Source organism: Alosa sapidissima, chromosome 1 (genome assembly GCF_018492685.1).
Source record: "Alosa sapidissima isolate fAloSap1 chromosome 1, fAloSap1.pri, whole genome shotgun sequence".
In the NCBI taxonomy this organism is placed as follows: Eukaryota; Metazoa; Chordata; class Actinopteri; order Clupeiformes; family Clupeidae; genus Alosa; species Alosa sapidissima.
Window position 1 is genome coordinate 48735320 of NC_055957.1, and position 24743 is coordinate 48760062.

Below are 24743 nucleotides of genomic sequence, written 5' to 3' on the forward strand. Positions count from 1 at the left end.
TAAAACTCAGTGAGCTTTAAAATCATTCGCAGGGGGTTTTGGGATATGTAGTTTCTTAAACCAAGACCACATCACTGTCCACAACTCAGTATTGTGTTGCTTACCATTCAGGTCTACTGCAATATTTCGGTTAAAGGGCTCCTCTTCTTAAGCTTAATAATAGCCTATATTTTTTCAATTTCAATATTTTGTTTTGCTGAATTTCATGTGGATTAAGGCGATGCTAAAATGAACGGTGGGTGTAGGCCTAGTTAATAGCCTAGCTGATATGCTAGACAAAAAAAAAACGTACAGTGAATGAGTAATTAAAGGCTAGGCTATAGTAGCCTAGCTACTAATTGTCAGATATGATTAAAATCTATTTGGGACATTTTTGTGTGGCTTTTTGCCAATTTTTTTTTTTTTAATTATTTTCCTCCAGTGGCTTTCACGCATCATATGTTTTCCTGATAAATAATGGAATGATTTAGTTGGCCTAGATGTTAGAATTTGCATAACACCATCTGCCCCATAATCAGATAGGCATGAGTTAGCCTTTCCACATTCCATGACAAGTTGACCAAATTCGACGTGTTGTGGTGATTAATTTGACCAGTAGAGGGTAGCATAAGTCTATTGATTGGGCTATGGAGAGTTCAGTCGCCAGAACAGTCCACTTTAACACCCCACCCCACTGTGGTATGGTGTGGCACCACAATCCTAAAGAACATTCTACCAAAAGCACAGTTCAGCTTGTGGTGACTAAGGAAACTCTTGACAAATTGTCACGAAATGTCTGCATTAAAATAGTCAGTGTTTTGTGGAAAACAATGAAATGCCTCCGTAATTACAAAGGTCAATTGGTTCCTGTTTTTCGACAGTTTAGAGAACGTGGTCATGATTAGAAAAAGGGCTGACATACAAAGAACAAGGCCTACATTAGTGACTAAATCTTTGTAATTCTTTGACCAGGCCAGTCATTGATCAGGAGTGATGAATGACTGACTGAATAAATGAACAACAAAATGTTTGAACTCAACATTCAATCAAGTGAAACTTTCTCTCGTGGTCTTAAACACTGGTTGGAATAGGCTCTGTTCAAACTACTTTGTTTCCCCATTTACCACAGCCACAGCAGAATTGTGTATGAACAGTTCTGTTCTTTTTCAGTACACACAAAATGGAGAGGGTCGTGAGGAGCAAATAGCTGAAAGAGTCTTGGATTAGAATCACAAGCTTTGCAAAAAATAGTAAAAAGTCTAGGCTATTTTGCCTTTTGAATATGGTTGATTTGTTTATTTTGCTCTATGATGATCCTGAAATGGGATGGCAACCAATTTATCAAGTTATCCCTGTTGAACATTCTAGAATCAATATTTCCTTTTGTCTATGGTGTTTGTTCTGACACATATTTAGGACAGATAGTGGGAGACCTTTCATTCTTGACCAGTGTTTCTTGAGCAGGCCCAGCGGGGCGTTGGCAAAAGCCTCAAATACAGTCTGTGCCCCCTTAGTGTGCTGCCGTACACATACAGTGCATAGGCTACATAAGAATTCACAGCGTTTCACTTTTTCTACATGTTGTTATGTTTCAGACTCATCTTAAAATGGATTCAATTAATTCAACACTTTGAAGGACATCATGATAAATAAAATGGATTCAATTGATTCAACACTTTGAAGGACATCATGAGTTCCTTTGAGAGGATGAGAGAAGCGTAAAGAAGGACAAACATCAGTGCATCACTCCACCAATCAGGCCTTTATGGTAGAGTGGACAGATGGAAGCCATTTTTTGCCGGGAGTTTCCCAAAAAACACCTGAAAGACTCTCAGACCATGAGAAGTAAAATCATCTGGTCTGATGAAACAAAGACTGAACTATTTGGCTCTAATTCCCAACATTGTGTGTGGAAGAAACCAGGCATTGAGCTGCACTGATGAAATTGAATCCATTTTAAGATGAGTCTGAAACATAACAAATTGTGGAAAAAGTGAAGTGCTGTGAATGCTTTCCGTATGCACTGTAATACGTTTACAGTGAAGTGCAGTGAAGTGCTGTGAATACTTTCCGTATGCACTGTAATACGTTTACAGTTCAGTATGGAAAGTATTCACAGCACTTCACTAAACGTATTACAGTGCACTGTACGTTTACAGTGAAGTGCTGTGAATGCTTTCCGTATGCACTGTAATCTTACTTTACAGTTAATTAGTTTACAGTTGATCAGTTATCTATCAGGGCATCAGCAAGTAGCCTAGCCTATAACATTTACATTTAGTCATTTGACTGATGATTTTATCCAAACAACGACTTCCAACAATCAAAGCCTACAATATGACACACATGATAGCTTAAATATGACGTTGGGACAATTATTTATTTACGACATGGTTTCGCTCTTGAAGCATGTGAATTCCCCTGTCTCAATGAAAATGCTTATTCTGACAATAAAAAAATTAGTGCGCCCCTGGAAATCCAATGCCTCCTCTGTTGCTGAACCCGACAGCAGGCCCTGTTGAGCTAGGAAACACATAGTGGAGTCTATTCTGGTTTAAGACAGCTGTTGATGTCTCTTGACTTTTTTCACAAGACTAGACCAAATAAATAGCATAACAACACACTGTTTCTGGTGGAAAGAGAAAATGAGAAAAGTGAGGAATTAGGCTACTTCTGTAGTTGTCCATGGTCTAAAGACTTCTGTTCAGCTCACACTTAATAATTCTTACAGTTATGTAGGCCTACAGTTAGCTAGGGCCTATATAGGCTATTTGTTTTTTGTTTGTTTCCGCCTATTTGATATTGTATATTACTGTATAGGCTTGGCTACTATTTTGCTTAATGTAAGCTTGCCAACTTTTTAAAACGGTTACTGTTAAGCATGTATTTTAAGCATGTTATGTAATTTTCTGTAAGTTGCCTTGGTTAAATAGGCTATAATAGCCATAACCATACTGCATGTTGTGTAGCCTATCTGACTGAGCCATCTAAGCTAGGCTGTGCGGTCTACAAAAAACCTCATCACTTCTTCTTTTGATTATTACGGTCTGGCCGAGGAGTAGTTCGAACCAGTTTCACTTTCCGACTCTCATCGCAACTAGTAGGCTAGCCTACCAGAAGTGTATCTCGGAAAACTATCAATGTGAAACGGTAGGAAGCGTTATACGTGTGTTTACTTTTCCTTTTTATATTAACGTCCATATGAACGCCAGAATGTGTTGTTAAATGTATATCATCAGGTGTAATATGTCTTTGAATGATAGGCACCCAGCTTCCGTATTTTATGTGTTCATAAAAGTTCATTGTTCTACTATCCAATAAGTCTGTGCAGGGCTCTAACCACATGTTAGTTGCTGGAAATTATAACCAGCTAGTTTTGCTATAATGTTCTCGTTATGAGTATTATTAGGCTAACATCAGTCTATTGAGTTAAGTTCAACAGCTTGTGAAAAGCATAGCTAATCAAATGAGCCTTTGGTAATCTACATTGTATGGTAAATTTGTCTTTTCGTGGGGATAGATAATTTCTCTTGTTTTTAGACTTCGCTGGAAAATGAATAATAATAGAGCATGTATCGTGCCTGATTGACTCGCTTCCGACATTCTCTGCTTCCGTGTTACAAACTTTCCAAGTTTCAGCCACTGGTTCCTGCCATTCTAAGTTGGGCGGAGTTTAATCAGAGCGGCTGCAGCCTACTACTTGATTTAATGAAGAATAGCAAGAAACCTCCCATCTGAACCACACAATCAATTTTTCAGTGTGTGGAAATAAACAGATACATGCTTTCTCATTTGTAGCATCGCTGGCATGCACATTATTCATGCTATTTTTCAAAGTCGCAACGCTTGAATACTGTGTCAAATCACTGCCTCATCGCTTGTACGGTAATCATTTTATCTTCAGACAGTTTCACATTGTTACTGTTACTGCTGTGAATGAAAGCATGCTGGTCTATTCTTAACAAGATTAACATTAGGCCTGTTGAAAACAAAAACAACAGTAGGGCCTAATCCAGATGCAAAATCACATAAAAGATGAAATACAGAAATTAGACTGACACTAATAAACAAACCTTTTGTCTTTTATTCAAAATAGTGCAAACATATTCCCTAAAGCTGGTTTACACACGCAATAGATTTGCAAAATCATAATCATTTGAAATTCAAACCAAACTCAAGGGAAAGTATATCTCTGAGTATATCTGTTTTTAACTGGGAATGCCCTGGAGGGAGCAAGCTAGACCTTGACCTTTGACCCCACAACCTAGAGTACCAAATAAGTCATTGAGTGGAGGCATAATCATTACACTCCTCAAAGTACTGTTAATAACTGCTTGTTATTATTACTTGCTCAAAATGATGCTTCTCTGTAGAACATTGTTTGTCAGTTTATGAAACTATTACAGTAACCATTCCAAAGAAGCATAACAATAGCTTCAGGGTCCAAGGATGTACATGGTGCGATAAACACTACTTATCTATAAACACTACACTACTACCACTAGCTTGATCAGTCACACTTGAAAAGGATTTTTTACAATCATTGGTCTGCATCCACTACGACAGCAACAACCTGATGCCGGCAAACAGCTTAGTGAAACTCTGCCTTGGAGAAAACCGAATATCAGAAACCAGATATCTCATAACACGTGTGTGATAAAGTCTCTGTGTTGTATTCTGACCACAGCATGTTAAGAGTCTGCAATTATGGCCATGGTGCTGGATATAAATATGAAGTCATCCGACCTCATCAAGAAAGAGCCATTGGACTACGGGGGATTTGGGGAGGTCTATCTCTGCTATCACAAAACACTTGGCCAAGTAGTCATGAAAACTGTGTACACAGGTCCACCGCGAAATGAGTGAGTAATACCATTTTTAACTAGGATATACATAAAAAGACTAGACTTAAGGGTACAGACTTTACTTGTTTTTTCATTGTGCCTAATAAGAGATAATCAGCATAACAGACTTGTTCCTGATTCAGAATGTCCTACCAAGCTTTGAACTTTGAGCTCAAGCACTTCTTTGAACTTTAGCCATGCCAGTCTCAGGAATACTTTTATAATTAAAAATGTAGTTGAAGTAGTTGATATGGTAATTGGTGCCTTTGCATGTCCATCTGTGGTGAATAGTCGCCGAACTCATTCTCATTTTTCCTCCTGCTCCAGAGGTCATCGCCAATCTCTGTTGGATGAGGGCAGTTTGATGAAGAGACTGAATCACGAGAGGGTGGTCAAGTTGCTGGGCGTGATCCTAGAGGATGGGGACTACTCTCTGGTCATGGAGCTCATCCCAAAGGGCAATCTGCTGAACATGCTGGAGGAGGTGAGCTTGCACTGAGCCCTTGCCGAATGTGGAGCTATGTACGCTCACAGTTCAAATTTAGATGTCACACAGTACATTAGGTTGGGTAGGATAGAAGAATTCTTATGATCTTTCAGGAGATGTGTTATATTGTGGTTATATGGTCTTTTGGGCCCCCACTGTCGACTTCAAGGTAGGCGGAGGCGCTAGGGTTAGGCAAGGGTTAGGGGTTAGGATTAGCTGCCTTGGAGTCGACAGTGGGGGCACAAAAGACCATCAAGCTATATTGTGCATCATGGAGAATAAAAATTGTGTCACCTTTACTGTCCGCAATTTTTCTACCTTGACTAGTGGATTTAATTTATTTTAAATGTGTCTCTGCGGGTTCTCTCTACCAAAGGTGTCTGTTCCACTGTCCATCAAAGGAAGAATTATTGCAGAGATACTTGAAGGCATGGTGTACTTAACAGGGAACCGTGTCATTCACAAAGATTTGAAGCCAGAGAACATATTGGTGGATGATGGCTTCCATATTAAGGTAGGTGTGTGTGTGTGTGTGCGTGTGCGTGTGCGTGCGTGTGCGTGTGCGTGATATAGAAAGAGAGAGGAAGAGAGCGCATAACTGCAACAGTTTGATTGTGAGAGGCTTAAATCTACCTATATTTATTGTGATTTTGCATTAACTTATATGCTATTTTTAAAATGCTCCGGACTATACAGTAAGTCGCATCAGTCAAAAAATGTGTCATGAAGAGGAAAAAAAATATATAAGTCGCAAATTTAGAAATTTATTTCACAAAATCCAAGACCAAGAACAGACAGAGACTATGTAACTGGACACATAGAGGCCAAAAAGATTGAGAATTTACCGGGAATGTTAATGAAGACAAAGCTGAGGCGAGCCAGGTGATAATGAAGGCGGCAAACGAGGAGGGCCCAACGGTAATTGTAAAGCAAAAGATTCACTGAACAGAAATGCTGATGTGGTACATGAAAATGTAGCTATAAATGTGGAGAATGCAATGCAATCAAGCATTTTGGGCGATGTGGAGGCACAAGCCGGCAGCAGAGCAAATGCTCGGGAGGCCACCTCCGAGAACTAGAGAAAAAGATGTGCTTTAAAAGAACGTGCAGATGAAGGAGTGAATGGCGGTGAAGCTGAGGCGAGCCGGGTGATGAGGAAGGCAGCCAACGAGGAGGCCCCCGATGGTTATTGTAAAGCAATTTGCAAAAGATTTACTACGAAAATGCTGATATGGTACATGAAAATGTTGTTAAATATGTGGACAATGCAATTAAGCATTTTGGGCGATATGAAAGCACAAGCCGGCAGTAGATCGGGATGCTCGGAAGGGAACCTCTGAGAGAGAAAAAAAGATGCACGTTTTAAAAGAACATGCAAACTTCCAACAACGCCATGCTAAGGAAGCTACCCTTATTTTAGACTGTTCACATGCTTTTCTTAACCAGTATGGACATTTAATCTGGAAAGGAAAGTTATTCAACTACCACACAGAATAGGGTCACCAGAAGTCCCGGTTTAACCGGGTCAGTCCCGATTTTGAGTTGCGTGTCCTGAGTCCCAGTCGAGATGTTAAAATGTCCCGGTTTACACCAACCAGTTTTAAAGTGTGGTCTTATTATAGCCCGATCATTAACTAAACCCATGTAGAAAGACTATAGCCTAAAGCGTTTGGTGTATGATTTTGATAATGTGTGTGTGTGTGTGTGTGTGCACGTGTGCCAGTCAATCGTAACAGTCTGCATAATCTTTGCAGCCAACCTTACAGTGTATCTCTGTAAACATAGTTGCAACGCGGTCATGAAAATGCTGAAGAGAAAGTTCATCATCATTCTCAAAATAACATTTGAAACTCACAATCAAAAGTATTCATGCATGTCTGGATAACGGGGTGAGGAATGTTTAGGAGACAGACTATCGCAAATCCTCAAATTATGGCCGGGGTCTTTTATTTACTTAGGCTGCGCAAAGCACAGGTCTTTATTTAGGGCAGACTTGTATTCGAGGCAGGCCTTTATTTCTTACGTGCGCTTTATTGTGAGACATGTGTTTCGTTTGGAGCAGCATACCGGTAGGATATCAAAAGCAGAAGATGTTCAGTTTGGTTTGGGATTTAATTTTGGATTGTTTGATTATATTGCTAAATGTTGGGACTGATGGGCACTGAAATCTGGGGGGTATTTGATGGTTCACTATTAAAGGAACCGTATGTATGAAATATATTACAATTAATCATAAAATGGCCCTGATATGTCACTAGATGTTAAGAAATCATGTTCAGTTCAAATACTTATATCACTGACAACAGTAGTCCGGCCAGGATATTGTCATTTAAAAAGTGCAGCCCTCAACTGATGTTGATGTTGTATTTTGTCATGTCATGTTGTGTTTTGTCCTGATGCACCACCCTCCACCTACAGTATCTACTAATCACAAAGTCAGTAGTGTTTCGGCATCCGGGTTGGCAACCTCGAGGGAGGGGGAGGGGACACACTGCTCTACAGTCATTTGAAAGTGGTTGCAGTATCAGTTTTGACCACAATCTTACATATGGTTCCTTTAAGTTTCATGTAGTTGAAAGAGTGTCGGGATCATACCTGTCAACACTCCCGTTTTTCCCGGGTTCTCCTGTATTTCAAGGTCATCTCCCGGCACCCTCCCGTTTTGTTATTTCTCCCGGAAAAGTCCCGTAATTTGCATGGCCATAAAACTTCATTTTAAAATCATTGATCCATGGGTCATTCTACGAAACCGGTGCCTTTTGCGTCCGGTCCATTTCATGAGCTCTCAACAATGTAAAAATGTGTCAAAATGTATTTCAAAGGATCAAACCTGTTAATTTAAGTGTTATGAATTACATAATGCATATTTCAATGTCATTGTAAATATAAATCCTACACTTTTTAGTCATCTTTACCAAGGACATGGCCAATTTCCCCATGTCCGGAAAGTCACATATGGAATTCGCACCTAATATATTAATTAGAACATTTCATTTTTTAACCAAATTTTCATTAATGTCATGATTAAAAATATGCTCTTGATACTATACTATATGTTTTTTTAAAATAAAAGTATGATTTCCCATACAAAAATCATGATTTATGCTCGTCCCGTAGTTTTACATACCACCCCATAACGCTTACATGTTCTGGCTATTACAAAGACACTGTTTCTTTAAGTGACATCACAGACAGCAGATGACATCACTCAAACCCTTGCAGGAGCCAAGGTCTCAAGCAGGCAAGTTCCCACACAATTTGATATGATTTATTTGCTCTTTTTGGTAGTTAGATAGGGTCCGTTAAGCTTAACCTTACCACCCCATAACGTATAATAGATAGGGAAACTGTTAAATTAGGGTTTTTTTTTCAACTGTAATGTAAAGTGAAGGAAATTTTAAACTGAATGGTATATTTGCTATCTTAGCTAGTCAATTACAGTGCTAGCTGCAGTCATTCTGAGGTGAAATTTACCACCCCGTAACATACCACCCCATAACACTTTGTATCGTTATGGGGTGGTAAGGGGAATGTAGAGTGGTTGTCATTGCCATTTAGATTACACAATTCATAAAAATTATATTTATATATAGTTTTACATACTGTGATGACTGGGGGAAACCTCTGTTCTTTCTGCAGTGAGCCCTTAGCAATTAGTCATAGCAACCAGCTAATCTGTTGAATGCTGGTTCATCAGTATGCATTGGTCACTGTTAATATTTTATGACTATATTGTATGCATGCCAATGTTAGCCTACTGGAGACTATTGCGGTGAGAAATAATTATTAACTAGTTGTGATGGACTTGTTGGGAAGGGCTAACTACAAGCAGAACGGAGGTTTCTGCGGTCATCACAGCAAATGAATGCATTTCAAAATGTGAGAGTACTTTTTTGTGTATCTAGTGACAACCCAGTCATGAACTCTCTCTCTCTCTCTCTGTCTCTCTCAACTTGGCACACACACCTAGTCAGTGTAAATAATTATGATAATTTTCATAATTTGCAGACAATCATGGCTCCAATGAGTAATGCTGAACGACAGTGACTATTCTGTGCTCGCCGCAATGCTGATCCAGAGAGGAGGCAGCAGTATCTAGAGATGGAGCGGCAAAGATGGAGACGAGATGTCGAAAGAGGGAAGAAGTTAGGGGCAGCCGTGGCCTACTGGTTAGCGCTTCGGACTTGTAACCGGAGGGTTGCCGGTTCGAACCCTGACCGGTAGGCCACGGCTGAAGTGCCCTTGAGCAAGGCACCTAACCCCTCACTGCTCCCCGAGTGCTGCTGTAGCAGGCAGCTCACTGCGCCGGGATTAATGTGTGCTTCACCGCAGTGTGTTTCACTAATTCACGGATTGGGATAAATGCAGAGACCAAATTTCCCTCACGGGATCAAAAGAGTATACTCATACTAAGTTGTTGATCAAAGATCTGAGTGAGAGGACCAATGACAGTTAAGGAAAAAGTGGAAGGAACAGAATGAGGCCCCGTCCATTTATTAGGGAAGTGCGGTGTAAGTTTAAATGTTACTAACGAAGGTATTATAGCAATATTATAAATGTGGCGACGGAATAGCCTAGAACTTGGGTAGGCCTAGCGTTCAGTAGCCTATGCACTTGCGGTGATAGCCAAAACTAATGTGAATCGCGGACTATCCTACAACCAAAGAAAGTAAAGCAGATTATTTGTACCTGCGTTAGCCAAATAAAGGACGGGACTGCACCCTTCACAAACCGTAAAAATGAAGTTTATTAGTTTTACAGTTGACTACAGTTGACAGTTCACTATCAGTCCACACAAACAATTCTGGTTTCCTTGCACTAGCCATTTTCGTCGTAGCCTATTCTGTCTGTTTGTATAGCCTACAGCATGCAAGCTTTGGTCAATTTCTGTAACAGAAACAGTGCCACCTCTAGGCCTGGGATATGAAGTAACGTGTTGAGTCGTGTTGAGATGGATCCGTTTGGACGCAAATATTCTTGATACGGTTCCAGGGAAGACGGAGGAAAAAAAGATCGGTTTGGTACGTGTGGACTAGCCCTGAAAGGAGAAAGCAGGCAAAGGCTAGCCTGGAAAATCCACACCCTGATAATCTAGAAAGATTAAGGGTCTGGCCACGAACAATCATGTAATGGCCCAACTCGAGGGGTGGCACCAAGCATGCATTTGAAAATCTCACTGCACGCAATTGGATAACACCAGACCAATGTTTACTCTGAATGATTCCGGACTTTGACGCAATTGGTTTTCCAACGTTGCAGCGCTGTCGTCATCAGTTTAGCGCGCCTCTGGCCCGCCTATGTCAGATACGATTTGATTGGTTCCACGGGATGCAAGGGGAAAAAATAACGTGCATTATTGCTCATTGCCAGAGTGTCTCGCAGAGACAATTCCATTGTGCTCTTGCGAGAACTCTGGATTTTCAGGGTAGGCGAAGGCTAGAATGAAGGCTTTTGACACCCCTCCTGAGAGTACTTTATCTTGTTCAATGTACCCAATTTTATGATCATATTTAAAAAATGAATGTACTCAATCTTCTGAAATCTATCCATGTTGAATGTAGTATTTCATGACATAAATTTGCATTTTAAACTTCATATCAATAAATATGTTTATATATACTTTGGATCTTGCCTTATTACGACATTAACAGTCCACACATATGTCCAGAACTAATCAAATTATTGTTAAATTATGGAAACAAACAAAATTAACCACCCCGTAACAGGATTTACCACCCTGTAACATGACTTACCACCCCATAACATGTGTGTTTTTTTTTTTAAAAATACTAGAGAGTGAGTGAAATAGCCCATAAATAAATGTTTGATCATAGTGTGATGAAGTGGGCCTATTTACACATGTAACTTTAATTTGACAATAGGGAGTAAAATAGCCAATATTGTTCAAAACACCAACCAATGGGCATGCGGAATTCACAGTTTGAAGATTAGAATCTAAATTCTGCAAATCTCCAATTAAAAAACAAACCTATAACTTTTAATATCAAATTAAGGACATTTCTATGACAGGAAAACATGAAATGTTCTGAATTCAATTTATGCATTATGTCTAAATGGAGCGCATCTTGTCCGTTACGGGGTGGTAAAAAAAAAGACACCTGGGCTACAATAAAAAGGAAGATATTAATAGGGATTTAAGCCTGAGGTGGGAAAATATTTTTTTATGCAGGTCATATATGTCTTATATCATGTGGATGTCTTAAAATATGGCTTGTCCTACATGATTTTTTTTAAAAATGTCAAAGTGAAAAGGCACCGGTTTCGTAGAATGACCCCCATTCATTTTTTCTATTAGTCTGACATCTCCCAGGTTGCCAGATTGTGTATGAAATACACCCTACACATACACGATCACTTAGTTTCAATTTCAACCGTTTTCTAGGCTAAAACCTGGCATCCCAAATAAGGAAGCGGGTGCCGATTGCGCAGCCTGAGTCTCGTCGTAAGCAAGCGGGCTAGTTGAGTGGCCTACTTCAGAACTAGCTGTGAAATTGTTGGAAATTTAATTGATTAACACATTACATAAACTGTTATTGAGTGTTGTTGATACACTGAACTTGTGCCCTCGGAACCAAATCTGACAGCAAGCAGCTTTGGAGTTTTGGAAGTAGGCTGCAGGCAGCTGGTGGATACATAACTGGCATGCGTAAGGTAATGGTAAGGTAATAGCAACGACCGAAATGCAGTGTTGAGACACGTGTATGAAACGTCTTAGCCTACATATGCAAACCCAGATCCAGTATAAACACTGACTGGGATTCCCACCCGATGTTTATTGCGAGACAAGGCATCCGCTTTCATTCATTCATTGACCGTGTGCTGTGATGTAATGAAAACCTTTAGCCAAGTAGGCCTAAAGTAGCCTAAATTGATTTTTTTTTTAAAAATTAGGCCTATGCATGATTTACTTTTTTTTAATTAAATTCGTAGGCTGGAATGCCTCGCGGCAACAATTGTGTTTAAATGTAGGCTAGTACTGCTTCAGCCTCTGGCAAGCTCAGAATGGGATGGCAAGTGACTGGTAGCTTGAGAAAGACATGTTGGAGACCCATGGTGTAGGACAATGACTTTTCATTGGCAGTATTAAACCAACCAACAATATAAAATATTAAGAAGAGCTCTTTTATTTCATTGAGATAAATCGAAACCATGTAGGCAATTATTACCCCAGCTTGTAGGCTATTTGGGGGCCAGCCTTTATTTGTCCGAATCTGAGGCCCGGCTATAAATAGAATCCCGGCCATAATTTGAGGATTTACTGTACGAGTGTTTTAGGCATAGTGCAGGCCCTAATCTCTGACTGAAAGTGCTCAGAACTTGTGCATTTGCATAACAATGTTTAATACATTTTCCCGGGGGCGACACCCCTGAATATTTTTGATATGTAAGTCGCACCTGACTATAACTCGCAGGACCAGCCAAACTATGAAAAAAAGTGTGACTTATGGTCCGTAAAATATGTTATATAATGAGTCAATGTGAAGTTCAGTGTTCAGCATTTACGTGTGGGTATCAGATTGCAGACCTGGGTTTAGCCACTTGTCAGATGTGGAGCAAATTGACCAAGGAGGAGTCTCGCAGGAAGAGCCAATCAGGTCGTGGCGGCTGTGCGCGTGGGGCAGGCACCCTTTACTACATGGCCCCTGAGCACCTGGAGAGCATACACACCCGCTCCTCCGAGAAGTCGGACATCTATAGCTTTGCCATCGTCGTCTGGGTAATCCTGACCAACAGCGAACCATATGAGAGTGAGAACTCATTGACATCTCTGTGTTATGCGATGCCTTGTTTGTGAAAAACACATGTCCAGTTTTCTTAGTAGTTGACATTATCATCTTTGGTATATGAATTGTATTCAGGACAATTTGTGGCTAATAACCCCTGTATGCACATGTATTGCAAAATACCTGTACCATGTATAAAGTGATGTTCACACCAAGAACAATAACTCCGAGCAGTCTAAACTGGACTTTGTGGCTTTTATCAGATGCTAGGTCTGAGGACCATATCTGTCAGTGTGTGCGCAAGGGGGATCGGCCAGAAGAAGAGAGAATTCCAGAAGACACGCCGCAAGAGATCATCTCGCTGATGAAGCAGTGTTGGGACCAGGACCCTCTAAAGCGCCCAACCTTCAAAGGTTAGCGTGTGTCCTAAGTATGCAGTGCCACATTAGTACAGTACTTTGCCTCATTCTTTTTGAAATTTTGTAGATTTTAGTATACACATTTAATGTTTAATACAATGGCCCAATCCCAAAGTCCGGACTCACAGACTTTGCTGTGCGTTCTCGCGAAATTCGCAAGGGCTTAGGGCTGTCCCAATGTCGCATTTCAAAGGGCGTGAGGGTTTGAGTACACACTTACCGAGCCCTTTCTGTGAGTCTGCATTGGTGCAGACTTCACCAAAGGGAATTACCCACAGTTCAAAGCATTGTGACGTTTACAGCGAAGACCATAAGGAAATCCGGAAATTACAAAGGTAAACAACAGCATGACACACGTGCATGGTGGGTCATTCCACGTCAATTGAACCAGGGCCCACGCACTTAGGTCTCAAAAAATTCTGAAAAAATCACCAGGTGTACCTATGTTATCCAGGAGACACACTGTAAAATTACTCTTATGTAAAATCTATACTTGTGTAGAGTTACCACAGTGCCACCTGTGGTTGTATAGAGTAACCTGTGGTAGCTCTATACAAAACATATTGATCTCAATGGTGCATTTTGCCCATGTTCAGGGTGGAAAGTGAAAAAGAAAGATTTGCATAAGACAAGTCAAATTGGTGTTTTTAAAAAGAAAGGCTCATGGAGAATAAAGAAAAAAATATAAAAAAAGTCTTTGCATATTCCCACAAGGTGTTTGGGTGCTCTGAAAATGAGAACCAAAATGATTTTTCAGACTTGTAAGGTTTGCTGTTCAGACCCTGAAGTAATTTATTTTCTGTTCATTGCTTTTTGTGAGTGTTTCTACTTATCTCAGTAAGGAAAATAAATCAAGAGTCTATGTTGAGTACAAATATGTCTTCTGAAGGCCTAAACAGAGCCCAGCCAAAAACTCCAATAAAACTTGTATCAACTTTGAGGGACAGCTATGACCATGCAGGATTATCCAGACCAAACATGACGATTTTGCTACATACTATTCTTATTTATGTACCAGCATGCAAAATTTGAGCCTCCTACATGGTTTAGTTCTTGCGCTGTGGGCTTGTGAACTTTGACAAAAAAAAAGAGGCCGACCAAAATCGACACCCCCCTCCCCCTGTAAAACTGGTCGTATCTTGGAAAGTATTGATCTTACCTAAGAGTAATTTTACAGTGTGTCTCCTGGGTAACATAGGTACACCTGGTAATTTTTTCAGAATTTTTTTGAGACCTAAGTCCGTGGGCCCTGGTTCAATTGACTTGGAATGACCCTGGTGCAAGTGTCAGCAACATATTTGTTATTAAACATCGCCATGGTAGCCTACAAGTAATCGTTGCCAAGGTACATGTGATCTTGTGAAGTAGGTAGCCTACATGTAATCGTTGCCAAGGTACATGTGATCTTGTGAAGTGCTGTCCCAATCCCATTTATACCTACAGTATACACACTCACTCACTTAGCACCTGAGATCAATTAAGTCTGTGAGTCTTTAGTCCTTAGTCCTCAGGGCTCACTTTGGGATTGGGCCATTTACATTTACACACACTTACTGTAGAACATTACTCATCTGCTGCACCATCCATACAATTAAAACCTCCGTTATGTTTTGAAGAACGTATAGTGTTTCCTGCGAGTGGCTTCTCACAGCAGCTGTAGCAGCAAACTCTATTAAGTTCATGTGACTGCAGTTTATCTCATTATCTTCCGCGGACACTTGTGTTTCCTGCAGAGGCTTATGAGCAGTTCCTCCCCTTCTACAAAGAGCGCCTACAGAATGACGTGGAGAGGGATATTCAGAAACTCAAGGTAGGCTAAGTGTCGAATGTAAGCATGCCAAGAGATATTTGTTGTGGTTAGGCTCAGTATCCCCTAACAAAGTGACAAATATTGTCAACAGGAATCCAGAGATAATCACCTCCAGTTAAGTCTGTCAGGCAGTAGCACAGCTAACTGATAAGAAAGCAAGTGAGTCAGACCACATCACAGCAGAGCATTTTACGTTTGCTAAAAGGTGCAAAGGTGGTACCTGAATCTATGTTGTCTGTTACTCTCATGCCTGCCATCAAGGACAATGCTGGCAAGGTTGGGAGTTTGGATAATTATAGGCCAATAGCCCTAGCCAGTTTGATATCTAAAGTACTGGAAAGGATATTGCTTGATTGCCTATGTCCTTACTACTGACAATCAATTTGGCTTCAAAACTGAGCTTGGTACTGACTTGTGTATCTATGCCTTGAAGGAGGCAACATAAGGCAGAACTCTTCTGTGCTAATTGGGTTTATTGATGCCTCTAAGTCCTTTGACAGAGTCAATAACCATTCTTTCACACAAACATACAGGTATTTGTGGGCGTTTGAGGGCGTTTTTGGGAGGTAACCAGGTGCGCTGCATTGCCATCTATGTGATTGACTATGTGATTGAGATCACATAGTAAATAGCTGGTTCAAGGGTTATAAAAGTATTTTCTCGTGTTTAGTTGTATAATGAAGGCACAGTCTTTATAGCCATCCATGCGTGTTCACTTCTGGCTCCTTGGCTATCAATTTGGTAACGATAACAGACTATTTGACGTCTTTAGAACACTAAACGTATAGGAGGTGTCAAATGTTGAGTTACTCCAGTCTAAATTTTTGATGTTACAGTTTTTTCTGATTGCTTAAGCACATTTTTTGTAACTATGGCTTTTTTTGCAAAACTCTGCACACAAATAGGAAAACCTTTCACCCAATCAGCAAAACATTGTAGTTCTCTTGCAAAAGCTAACACGCCTTGCTTAACTTTTCACACCTTCGTAAAAATGATGTTTTCGTATCAAACAGTAAACACAAGCCATCACAATAGTAAGCACACAATGTGCCAACTACACACTCATGGTCTGAATAAAAAACACATCTGGCTTTTGCTTTCTCTGTGCACAAGGTAGACTATGTCAGTTTGAGGTCATACTTTTGTCATATTGTAGTTCTGTAAACATACAGGGATCCAAACTTCAAGTACATCAAAATAAACACAAGTGTGTTTTTCCAAGTCAAAACACAAAATAGCATTTCACTGAGACAAAACAAATCAGTCTACATCGGGTCGTCTCTCTCAAAATTCCGTCTACATCACATGCAATGTCATAGTCCAAGGCACCGGGAAAAATATATTCTGGAATGACGTATCCAAGCCTGACATGACAATATCCTCTCATGTAGACTGTTTTTTTTTGTCTGTAAAAGGGCTATTTCTTTCTCTTCTTACCCTTCCTCTTCCCCCTCCTCGTCCTCCTCTTGCTCCTCCTTGTCCTCTTCCTCTAACTTCACCTCCTTGTCTTGTCATCCTCTCCCTCTCTCTTCTTGACCTGCATCCTTTTCCTCCTACTTCTTCACCTCCACGTCCTATTCTTCGGCCTCCTCTAATTCTTACTCTTCCCACTCTTCCTGCTCCCTCCATTGTACCCATTGTACATTACCTGTGGCTTATATATATAAGCAGCATTGCATATCATATGCCCAAGATAACATGCTGGCAAGAAAATTCCACATGAGCACAGATGACGTCAAAATGAGCCTGTTTAAAGCATATTGCACTCCTTTGTATACTGCTCCCTCATGGATTAAGTTTTAAAAGGCAAGCATACAGAAGCTTAAGGGTGCTTATGATGACTGTATGAGGATACTGCTCAAGAAGTGACCTGTTCTGTAATGCAGGGGTCAGCAGCACCTTCCAGGCATTATTGAGAAATGTGGTCTACAAATCCGACTGTTCGTTCAAATATCGCCTGAACATCTCCCAGAACAGCATTGTTATGCTTCTGGCAAATCCTAGATTTAGTGCCATGATACCCTGATGATACCATTATGATACCAATCATCACTATGGAAACACTGGTATAAGTGTCTTTTATAGAAAAGCAGTGTGTTGTTTCTTTTTTATTTCTCTGTATATGTTTATCTTTGTCTTTTTAATGTATGTTGTATGTCATGTCTATGTCTTCTGAATGGACCTTGAGTCTAGCAATAAAGTTAATGATGATGATGAGTGTCTCAGAAAATGGCAGTTTCCCTGTACAAATATTTAAAAACATCTATGATAGCATTGGTATAGGGTGAAATTGAGAGGAGGATGGAGAGAGGAAAATCCAGGTGTTTATTGTGTAAGGTATGTGTTCGCGTTTCACTATTTCATTCATTTATGGTGTAGGTCCTTTAACAAACACTCGGTGAGATGGCATAGCTATATTATCTTTGTATTCCCAAGTTGACTTCTTCCTGGTGATGTCACATGCGGTGGTCAGTTATTAATTGTCTGCAATGTGTAACGGTCACAGTACCCATCTCTTATCCCCCGCGTCCCGTAGGTATGCTCCCTGACACAGAGCCGCATGAGGTGTCGTGTCAGAACTTCAGCACTCCCATGTACTGTAAAATCAACACAATGAACAAGCTATATAGCATGGCAAAGGAACTCAGTTAAAAAACACCTAATGATTCTTACTGAGTACTGACCTAATGAGTCTTACTGGAGCTACATTTTTTATTAGTCTTTTTTATTTCTCTTTTCATTTGCATGCAGGGCTTGTACACTGGCCCAAAGGAATTGGTGGAGAAGATGAAATTTCTCAGAATGAGGCACCCCGACCTGATCGCACGTAAGCCCTCTTTTTTAATGATGGACAAATGCCTGGTTGTGCATATGTGATCCTTAGGAGTCCACTTTTAATCAACAGGCCATATATCTTGAGACAGGCCTTCATCCCTTAATCCCTGAAACACATTTCTGGGAGGTTCAGATGTGATTTACACATCTGTAATGCATGGCTATTTATAAGAACATTTGAATTAATCTCATCTTACATTTTATATATATACAGGTCTGGAAAAAATAAGAGACCACTGTGCATTTTTCTTTTAATATATATATATATATCTTTTAATTTATATATATATATATTTATTCCACTGCTTGGTTGAATTTCCCATTGTCCTACGTAATTTAGAACGACCATTAACTGTATGTTATCTGCACACCTATGAAGTAGATCCATTTTTTGGCCGTATGACACTTGTATATTAATTCTCCAAACTCGTTGTGAAGTTTAAATGAACGGTCACGTTGCATCCGAGCTGTAAAATGCAGACGTTCAGAACATTTCAACATTGTAGCATATGACGGAGGTGGCTTTTAGCTAGATGGATAACAGCAGGCTAAGTAAAATAGCGATGTTTCAAAGCTAAAGTTCATCAGAATCTTGGGATACGCCCGCTTGACAACGGGAGAGATAGAACTAACGACTGGCCTTTGGCCGTAGCAACCATCCATTTAGAACTAGTAACGGCAGTTTGTCCTGTGAGTTGAGAAATTAGTTGATATGTGTCGGAAGAAATTAGTTCTACAAACAAGACAGTTTTAGCGATTAAAACGTTTAAATTGTAACAGGAAATGAACATAACGCAAGTGGCAACAGTGGAATAAGCGGGATAATGGACTCCACGGTGGTCTGTTCACAGAAGTTAATGCACTACGAGGTACGCATTCGCGTCGGGGCCGTTTTACAACCTCGACCGTGTCGTCCATTATCCCTTACATACATATATATATATATATATATATATACTCTTTGATTCCTCCGATATATATATATATATATACTCTTTGCATGAATATAATGTCATCATCCTGACTGAAGCATTCTTGTTGCAGCCGAAAAGCACAATATGGCCACTCATGCCACTGACACCCCAGCGTCTCTGCGGAGCTCCGAGATGGCTCCTGTGGAGGCCAGCATCGAGGACCTGCACTTCAGTGCCGTGGGCCCTGAGCCGAGCCTACAGGTGGACGCGTCCCCGGTCCTGGAGCACAAACTGGCCCAGGAGCTGAACTACCACAAGCACGGCAGCTACAGCCAGTTTGACCAGCCCGAGAGTGGGCACTGCCAGCCGCTATCACAGCCACCGATTCCCTCGTACAGCACGCCTGCCGCCGCCTACATGCCGCAACAGCAATCACCGCCAATGCCCACCAACGGTCGCTGGTACTGCCAAGAGTCATCCTCTGTCAATCCGTGGACCAAAGCTGACACCACCCCGCAAAGCCCAGAGGACAATTCCATGGCTCGCTCTATTGGTGGAGGAGCGCTGGATGCAAGGTACCGGAGCCAGATGTCAGGAGGGAGTGCGTATTCTGATCAGCACCCCCCCTTGGAGCGGAATATGTCCTGCCCCAACTACCCTGTGCCGGAGTCAGATTACATGCCTGGCAATATGCGAGGTAACGTCGGACGAATGCATTCCCAAGAAGGTGGTAAGAGAGACTTCCAAAACTCTATTTTGCACTATTGCCATTTTATTATGGTAAATTTCATATGCCTCAGAAGTGTGTGTGTGTGTGTGTGTGTGTGTGTGTCCGTCCTTTTTTAAACCTGACCAGGCCTTCACATTGTTGGGGGCCGTGCCATCCAAATTGGACACGGTAACACAATGAGTATCGTCTCCCCTGAACCGGCCTCCATTGCGTCTCAGTCTAACGGAGGGTCCACTATCCTGTACAAAGAGCTCCTGCAGAAGTACCGTAAGTCATTCTCTAACTACAGTTACTCTCCCATCTGACATGATGTGGGGAAAGGCCAAATCACAGCATGTTTATGACGGGCTCTCCTCTTGCATACACACTGATTTGATTTAAATGCAAAGGTTCCTAGTCCTGGTTCCAGGCTTCTTAGTTTCCGCCTGCCTGTTATATTCTCTATACTGAGTAGAGTCAATGTTGTTATCCTGCTCTCGATTAGCTTGCCCAGACATATTCAGCTAATTAAGTGTGCTCCTGCCATAGTCGAGTGAGACATGCAAAGTAGAGGGAAGATTGCCCCAGGAATAAGACTGAGAATTACTGTGTTAAAGCATGGACAGTAGCCTACCATCCGTAGAGGCTCAACTCTCTAGTGTCCCAAAGTGATTACTCGTCAGAGTCGTGTGTTTGGTTGGTTGTCTGCATTTCTAGAAGACCACGCCGTGACTGAGGACCACCTGCAGCTGCTACGGGAGAACATCGCCAGCAACTGGAAGCGATGCGCCCGGCGCCTGGGCCTGACCGACGTGGAGGTGGACACCATCGACCACGACTACAGCCGCGACGGCCTGAGCGAGAAGGTGCACCAGATGCTGGAGCGCTGGCGCATGAAGGAGGGCAGCGTGGGCTGTACAGTGGGCCGCCTCTACAGGGCGCTCAGCGACTGCGTCAAGGTGGACCTGCTGCACCGCCTGCTGCACACCTGCCGAGAGAGCACGGCCCCATGAGTGACCGAAGAAAGGAGCCGTCCCCAGACAGGCGACTGAAACATCTGTCAATCTGCCAAGCACCCACTGGCTTCACAACAGACATCAACTTTATTTGTGAGACATTCTCAAAAGAGCCCAAACAAATGAGTACGATGAATGATGAATGAATGAATGAATGTTTTATATATCTACATGCAAGCTCCTACCTGGCCCCCAGTCTCATGGTCTTGCCTGTATCGTGGCCTCCTTTACCTCTTTGTTTGGATGACGACGGAATGACAACAGAGCAGTGTCTCACCAGAAAACACCAAATCAAAACAGTTTGGACCATGTTGGTCCAATAGTGCTGTCATTTAACTGATGAGGTACTAATGATGAGGATCTGGTTCAGTAGGTTTGACAGGTCAAATTGTTTTATTGAATTGTATCATAAACTGTCAAAATAATGTCAAGTTATTGTCAAGTTATGTTTAAAGGGATATTCCACCATTTGGGGAATTACGCTTATTTTCAACCTCCCACCCAGAACATGAGCATAATTCCCCAAATGGTGGAATATCCCTTTGAAACTAGGGTTGCAAGTAACAATTTGTTTGATATTTGATTAATCTGTAGATAACCAGAGCAGTTTGCAAATCATCTTGACGGGCTTTATATGGTGATGGACAGATGAGCAACGGTGCCTAGTCATGTCACCTGAGCACGCTTGAGTTGATTTTGTTTACACCAAAAAGGCTGTCTCTATAGAAGCTAGACATGGAGATTTCCTTATTGCGTCTGTTGTGCATCTGTTGAGGGAACAGATTAAGGCATTTATGGAGAAGAAGGATGTTTTGACTGTCCTCCCTATAGTATTCACATACTGTATTTTGTTGCTCTGATTGGTTAGGTCTATCCAATTGTGTGCAGAGGCATTTTTCCCCCTGTTGAAACCCGCCCCATAATCACATCCCAATGGTGTGGTACCAGACTCAAATTCTGAATAGAATTGAGGTGGTGTTTAGACGACAACGAACACGATGCAGTGATATTTTTCTGCATTTGACCTTGTCATTTAGACACAAATGGAGGTTTTACCCCACCGCAAACGGTGTTTTTAAAAACTCTGCGCTGATCGTTTTTTTGATTGTTTTTTTTTTAAAACTCTGTTTGCTTGTTTGCGTCTAAACAGGTCCAAACAGAGATTTATGTGACAAGGTGGAGATTTTTAGTCAGTTCAAAAGAGAAGGAGGAAGTGATTTGTTGCTGTTGTTGCTATTTTCGGGATTCTGATTGGCTAACGTGTGCTTGAGCTTCTCGTTACACACTGAGAAGCTCAAGCACACGTTATATTATACACGGGTTAGTGTAAACGAAAACTTTTCTGAAAACTGACAGATGTGCACAATGTTATTTTTTCAAACGGAGAGGGTGAAATGTCCGTTTATAAAAATAGCCAGCCACGTGTAAACGTAGCCTGAGTCTAACTACGTCAGGCTACATGTAGTATGTTTTTTTTTTTGCACAGATTTATAAGAACTTGTGAAAATTGGCATCTTGTAAACATTGCCTTTAGTACAATAGGCTATGTCAGAAAAAGGCAATGTCAGAACATTTTTTATTTAATTCCCTGGCCATGTCCTTGTGGGAATTAACCTAGAAAACTGTGAAAAAATGCATATTAGTCTAAAAGATTGATCATGAATTTTCCAGATAGGTATTGAATTGACTACTTTATTGATTAGATCGATCAATTAAATTATTTATTTTTGCACATCCACAAACACAACAGAAGTGAAGTCCTACAAGCCCCTCTGCCATGTATAGAAGCACACACGCGCTGTATTGTTAAATCTCAAAGAGCCTATAAAACAAAATGAAAAAAACAAAACAAAAAAAACATGGAGAATCATGGTGTCATTGTAATGCTGGCCTTAGTTATTGTTGGACATGCATGCCAGTGGTTTGCTATGTGAGGGACAACTATAGCCTCATATTTGTTAAATGTTGTCTTATTGTATGTTTTAAACTTGTCCACTGGAGGAAACTAACAAAAATATTTTTTTATATGATACTAAACCCAACAGGCTCAAGAATGCTGTGTCATTGTCATTCATATAGAACTTTTGAGGAAGTATCTGAAGCACACATTTGTCAACATCAGTCCAGACACACACACTCACACTCACAGAGACGACAGACAGACACAGACGACTCGTGCCTTTAACAATTCTAGTGACGTAATATCATAGAAAAAGTCTACCACGGCCTTTTCCTCTTCCCATGAGTTGCCCTGTGAAAGGGCTTATATAACCCCATGGACATTAGCGCCTCCTTGTGGCAGTGTGTCAGGATAATGATTAGCTTTAGACAAAAGTGCCTGCTCAATACCATAAACAATAACATAATGCACAGAACCTTCTGGGTTTTGTGGAATATGCAGCAAAGTAATTTCACAGTTCCTGTCTCAGCTAGTTACAGTCCCACAACAAACACCATCAATGCTTAAGCAATGGATAATCACACAGTCTATGTTTAATAGTCAATAGTCTGTTCACTGATTCATTTCACTTCAGGAGGAGTGATTCACCTTTTATAAAGAATGTGAAACCAACAGAGAAATTACTTATATTATGCCTTCTAGTAGAGATTCTGCCTTCAGAAAAATAATACATTCTAATACTCATTAGGAGGTAATCCAGCTAGGTTCAAGGACAGCAGACACCATGTCATCAGAAAATACATTAAAAGAAAACCTCTCCCAAATACAACACAACAGCAACAAAAAAATGTCAGAAATGTCAATTTGCCGAGGGGGGAATACTGGGCTATAATTTGAGAGCGAAAAGGAATACTGTGACACAAAAACAGAGGCTTTAATGAAAGGTCAAGCTGTGATCAATAGCTGGAAGTGGGCAGTTCCAGGCTGGTATTAATTAATGAAAGGTTCCACTAATAGCATTACCATAATTCAGTTAAAGCCAACAGCATTAGGCTACTAACTGCTAGAAGATAGGAATATCACTGAACAGTGTCTGCCAGAAGTGCTTTAAAATGATTTGTTGACACAATTGTACTTTTACTCACATTTTAATTAACCCATAACACTAGCCTATCATTTCTGGGTCACTCACTACCTTTTTCAATATTTCATCTTTTCCCCCTGGGTAAATACAAAAATATTAGACAAAATGTGCCACTCTTCCAATTGGGAATTGAAATAATTGTAATACTTTTTGAGCCAATGAGCCGTGATGGTTTGTGTGTAGCACACTAAAATGTTTAGTATCAGTAAAGACTATACGTCTCCATCCAAAATCCATGCCTCTGTTGAATTGTTTTTATTTATCGTCAAAGTTTAAGGTACCGAAGCTAAAGTGTAAGACTCAGTTTCTGCTGCTTTCTGATTCTAAAGCTCAGAGTCTTTTAATTAGTAATGTTTGTGATCAATCTCCTCTGAGGTAGAAAATGAAAAGAAAATGAGACTGCTCTTGGCCTTACACCCTGAAATCATGTGTTTCATAAATAAAAGTGCAACACAGTATGGCAAGTCAAAAGCACGTTGTTAACAATTTCATCATTAGCCTAACAGAAAAATATACAGATGTGTAAACAGAATTTAAGGGCCAATATATAACTTTGTCATCAAACACCGACATAATCTTACTGTAATTTCACCATTTCAATTCTGATTTATTCACATTTGTACATAACAGGACTGTGGACAGGTCTTACATACAGTATCTCAATGATTCAAAGACAAATATTAAGGAAAAGATCAACTACTGTACAAACAATCTGTCTTTTCTTTTTAAAATGGCTAGTTTACAATTTCCAAAATAAATAATAAATACATACAATACTTTTCTTTGACAACATACGCTGAAACCGGAAGTCTAAGAAGGCTGGCATATTGTGCTCTGTGAAGTGGATGTTTCATGTCGGCATGTCATATAGTGCTGAGCACCTGCAGCTTGACCAACACACTCCAAAATAGCACAGCTGCTGGCCAAAAAATTGTCTTCTA

The 24743-nt window shown here is 40.7% G+C and overlaps 1 protein-coding gene across 1 annotated transcript; it reads left to right on the forward strand.

Moving 5' to 3' along the window:
• The first annotated feature begins 3036 nt into the window (after positions 1-3036).
• On the forward strand, positions 3037-22812 carry ripk1l (receptor (TNFRSF)-interacting serine-threonine kinase 1, like). Its single transcript, XM_042085385.1, has 11 exons — positions 3037-3129; positions 4667-4841; positions 5151-5307; positions 5687-5824; positions 12848-13079; positions 13319-13468; positions 15208-15284; positions 18036-18111; positions 19164-19763; positions 19890-20030; positions 20460-22812. Exons 2-11 carry the CDS (start codon positions 4687-4689, stop codon positions 20753-20755), a joined length of 2022 nt encoding a protein of 673 aa, XP_041941319.1. The 5' UTR covers positions 3037-3129; positions 4667-4686; the 3' UTR covers positions 20756-22812.
• Positions 22813-24743: the final 1931 nt, after the last annotated feature.